This window comes from Salvia splendens, chromosome 6 (genome assembly GCF_004379255.2).
Source record: "Salvia splendens isolate huo1 chromosome 6, SspV2, whole genome shotgun sequence".
In the NCBI taxonomy this organism is placed as follows: domain Eukaryota; kingdom Viridiplantae; phylum Streptophyta; class Magnoliopsida; order Lamiales; family Lamiaceae; genus Salvia; species Salvia splendens.
In genome coordinates this window covers 13,018,876-13,023,317 of record NC_056037.1, presented here as the reverse complement: position 1 = coordinate 13,023,317, position 4,442 = coordinate 13,018,876, and the positions used below count along the sequence as shown (strand labels likewise).

The window sequence follows — 4,442 nt, the reverse complement described above, 5'->3', positions numbered from 1 at the left end:
GCAACGTTTTTGAGGCGGACATAGACGTCGGCGGCGGACGAGAGGTCGTCCGTCGTGACGTCCGCTGTTGCGGTGACACGACGGACATCCCAATTTCCGATTTTTTTAAAAACTCTATATATGCGGCTCGTTGCAAACTATACAGATTCAAGGCATAACATGTACTTTGTTTGAATCGTTTTTTGGTTTGGGATGGGTTTTTTTGGTGAACTATGTTTTTTTATTTAAATATGTATGCTTTTTTTTGAAATAAAATGGTTGCATTTTTCCCGTATTCGTGTCAAAATTTTAATTCCGTAATTGTTAATTTGTGAATTTTAATTATTGTGCTTGTCCATCGGGATGTCTAGGAGATTTCCACTATTATGCAGTGGGATGTCCTTATGACGTAGCAGTATTGTCCAGTGGCGGAGCCAGAATTTTAAAGGTGGGGGCCCAAACTATCATTAAAATTTATTGAGTGTGATCAATGCTAATGACACGGAACCGTGAGCAACATAGAAAAACCGCGAGCGAAAAATTGATGGTGAGAAAATTAATTAGTTAATAGATATTATAGAGCTTAAAAACATTTTACTAATATTTTTATGATATATTTTCATATTTCAAAGAGTTATTTTCTATTGTAGATTTTTATGATAAAGGGCATCACATTAAAATTAATATAAATAATATCACATAATATTTTAAAATATTTATGGAATCAAATAACTATTTTATATTCTTAATTTATAAAAATATCATTCTTTTATGATTGCAAATTAAAATGATCTATGTACATTGCTAGTGAAAAAAATAAATAAAAGTTACTAATGTGAGAAAGTGCATAAAAATAAATAAACATGAGAAAATTAACAAAAGTTACTAATTTGAAAAAATAAAATAAATAAAAGCCACAAGTGAACTACATGTATAGCTTTAAAATAAAATTTCACCTCGCAATAAAGAGGCCGGATTTCAAACCAACTGCACCGTGCCTCCGCCACTGCGTGGCGGGAGGTGTTTTTGGATGTCCGTCGGCTTGTCCGCCGGGATATCCATCCTATTGTGGATGCTCTTAGCAATGTTTGCCATATCATTTACGAAAACAAGTGCCTCCCAAGTCCCATCCCCATCATACGTTGTCTTGATATCCATCGGAATTAAGATATCTTGATATTCATTGGGATTAAATCGTACCAGTATAATGTGAAGATTAATGACAAATTAATTTTACGAGTTGTCATGTACTCATCTCATACAGATAATATAATATTAATTTTATGATTTTGAATGGAATATTCATTTTATGAAGTGAGTATAAATATTGAGACACAGAATTACTCATCTCAGAAATCAGAAACGAGAGCAAGCCTATCGCAAAGAAGACTGCCTTCTGACTTCAAGTTAGAGGTAATTGTATCTTTAATCGTCTGTTTTGCGAAATTAATCTTTGCATTTTGACATTGTTTTCGCGTGTTCCGTTTTTCAGTAGTTGATTCTCTGTTGCTGTTTCTTTCATTAATGGATCATCAACCATTGCTAATTTTTCCATTTTTGGTTGAAAATTTTGCAAAACGATTTTGGTCCAGAACATTCGCTTTTTGAAAATTGAATCCAAAACATACGAAAATGATGTCGAATAGGTCCTTTTTTACGGTTTCCGTCATTTCTTGACGGTCAACCGTCATATAGTCCAATTAGACCTAATATGAGATTATTAGTAGCTTAATAACAAAATTAATACTTCATATGTCCTAAGTTACTTAAGTCGTATTACATTTTAGTTTGTCCCAAGTGACTTGTTTCATTTTTCTTTTTAGCTAAAAATAAAACATCTAATCACACATATTTTTCTTTCTTTTACTTTACTCTCTCTGCTCTCTTTTACTTTATCATCTCTTATCTACTTTATTTTACTTTATTTAACTAAATAAACACAACTTTCTAAATCTCGTGTCGAAAAGAAACGTCTTAAGTAACGCGGAACGGAGGGAGTATTAACTTTATTGCCATGTAGTATAAATATTCAAACGGTGAGTTACTCATCTTAGAAGTGAGAGCAAGCTTAGCAGAAACAAGATCACCCTTTCCCTTGTGAGGAATCATGGAATCCAAATTTGTGATCAATAATAGTTCAACAGAGAATTAGAGTTTTGTGATTCAAGCCAAGTTGGGCGAAATTATGATTTCATTAATTGGTTGAATGAATAAAATGATAACAACCTATCCGCTTATGGAACAAGAAAACAATATATGAAAAGATACTATGAATCAAAAGATAACTAAATAAAAGATATGAAAGATATGACATTAATTTCTCGTATTAATTATACAGTTTTATTAAATCGTACCAGTATCATGTGAAGATTAATGACAAATTAATTTTACGAGTTGTCATGTAATCATCTCATACAGATAATGGAATATTAATTTTATGAATTTGAATGGAATATTCATTTTATGAAGTGAGTATAAATATTGAGACACGGAATTACTCATCTCAGAAATCAGAAACGAGAGCAAGCCTATCGCAAAGAAGACTGCCTTTTGACTTCAAATTAGAGGTAATTGTATCTTAAACCGTCTGTTTTGCGAAATTAATCGTTGCATTTTGACATTGTTTTTGCGTGCTCTGTTTTTCAGTAGTTGATTCTCTGTTGCTGTTTCTTTCATTAATGGAATAAAAATTGGAAATGTCTTGTTTGTAGCAGTATAGTCTCTTTAATTTACAGTTTTTTTATATCTCTGGCAGCAAGACTATTTGATTTCTTGATTGTATTTGAAGGTTGTGAGGAATCATGGAATCCAAATTTGTGATCAATAATAGTTCAACAGAAAAGGGCGTGTTGCAAACCGCAGAGTTATACAATGTATGCACACTTTTAAATCCATCACTATTAAATAATGTTTATTTTGTATGTTACAACTAAAGCTAATTATGTTTTGTTTGTTTAATTTTCAAAGTATATAATGGATACTAGTGTGTATCCACGAGAACACCAGTTTCTCAAGGAGCTCAGGGCTATCACATCCACTCATCCAAGGTTAATATACTTTCTTCATCTAAATTTACAATCACATTTTATGATTATGATATATTTGAGAGGTTCAATCTTCGGACCGAAATTTGTTGGTGACATGAGATCAATTAGTATGTTCATGTCCAACATTGTTGATGAATACTATTATCATCGAAGGGCTGTGATGGGTACATCACCTGATGTGGGACAGTTTATGGACTTGCTTCTAACAACAATCAACGCGAAAAAGACGATTGAAATTGGAGTGTTTACTGGATATTCCCTTCTTCAAACTGCGCTCGCAATTCCAGAGGATGGAAAGGTTAACATTTCATTTCAATCTGCCATATTTGTTTATTTATGAAGAATGTGTGGTGTAGATCACAGCCATAGACGTGAACCGGAGCTGGTATGAGATAGGATTACCTATCCTCGACAAGGCAGGGGTGACGCACAAGATCAACTTCATCGAATCTGAGGCTCTTCCGGCTCTTGATCAGTTACTGGAAGATGTAAGATAATGAAAAGTTTTGTTCCTTTTTAGCAAGAGACAATGCTAACCAAAAATGTTTTGGATGCAGCCAGAGAATAAGGGGACGTTTGACTTTGCATTTGTCGATGCTGATAAACGCAACTATGCAAATTACCACGAGAGAGTGTTGGAACTTCTCAAACCAGGAGGTATAGCTGCTTACGATAACACCCTTTGGGCAGGGACGGTGGCAATGGATGAGGGTTCGGTTCCGGAGATGAAGCTGGCTTCAAGGAAGGCTTTGATAGAGTTTAACAAGTACATTGCAGGTGATGCTAGAGTGCAGATTTCTCTAGTCCCTCTTGGTGATGGGATCACTGTTTGTCGCCGTAACTGAAGCACTGCTGCCGTGCTCCTCATTCATAGCTAAGCAGCATCTTAATATGTAGGAATAAATTTTTAAATAAATTGGTGTTTGATGCATGTTGGAATAAATTTTTAAATAAATTGGTGTTTGATGCTCTGCAAATTGTTTCCAAGGTTGGATTGTTGGGATGTTTAAGTCATTTCACAAGGTTTGTTGTGGGATGATAGTGTTGAATTCTCCCTAATTGTTTACATTTGGGTCTATAAATGAATAGTACTGTATTATATGATTCATTAAGTACATGAGAAAGTAGCTTATAGTATCTAAGTTTGGATCGTTGGATAGTACAATTAAATCATTTTGGTACATATACATAACATATTGATTTGAGTGATATCGTCAAACTCTAATACTTAATTTCAAAAACTAAACCTGATAATCTTATGTATGATTACTGTACAATCTGTATTTGTTGAAATATGGACTCAAGATTTTGGAAAACATCAAAGCAAAGTGTAAAGCTTGGGTCATCCTGCAAATCGGCGGCCTTTGGTTTACGCTGCGATTGCAACTAGCCATTTCAATATGTTTCAATATTTTA

At 33.8% G+C, this 4,442-nt stretch overlaps 1 protein-coding gene across 1 annotated transcript; it reads left to right on the top strand.

The window, feature by feature from the left end:
* The first annotated feature begins 1,215 nt into the window (after positions 1-1,215).
* Positions 1,216-4,156, top strand: LOC121807028 (probable caffeoyl-CoA O-methyltransferase At4g26220). Its single transcript, XM_042207211.1, has 7 exons — positions 1,216-1,392; positions 2,487-2,546; positions 2,768-2,852; positions 2,947-3,026; positions 3,180-3,324; positions 3,383-3,514; positions 3,584-4,156. The coding sequence occupies exons 3-7, from the start codon at positions 2,781-2,783 to the stop codon at positions 3,869-3,871; spliced, it is 717 nt and encodes a 238-aa protein (XP_042063145.1). The 5' UTR covers positions 1,216-1,392; positions 2,487-2,546; positions 2,768-2,780; the 3' UTR covers positions 3,872-4,156.
* Positions 4,157-4,442: the final 286 nt, after the last annotated feature.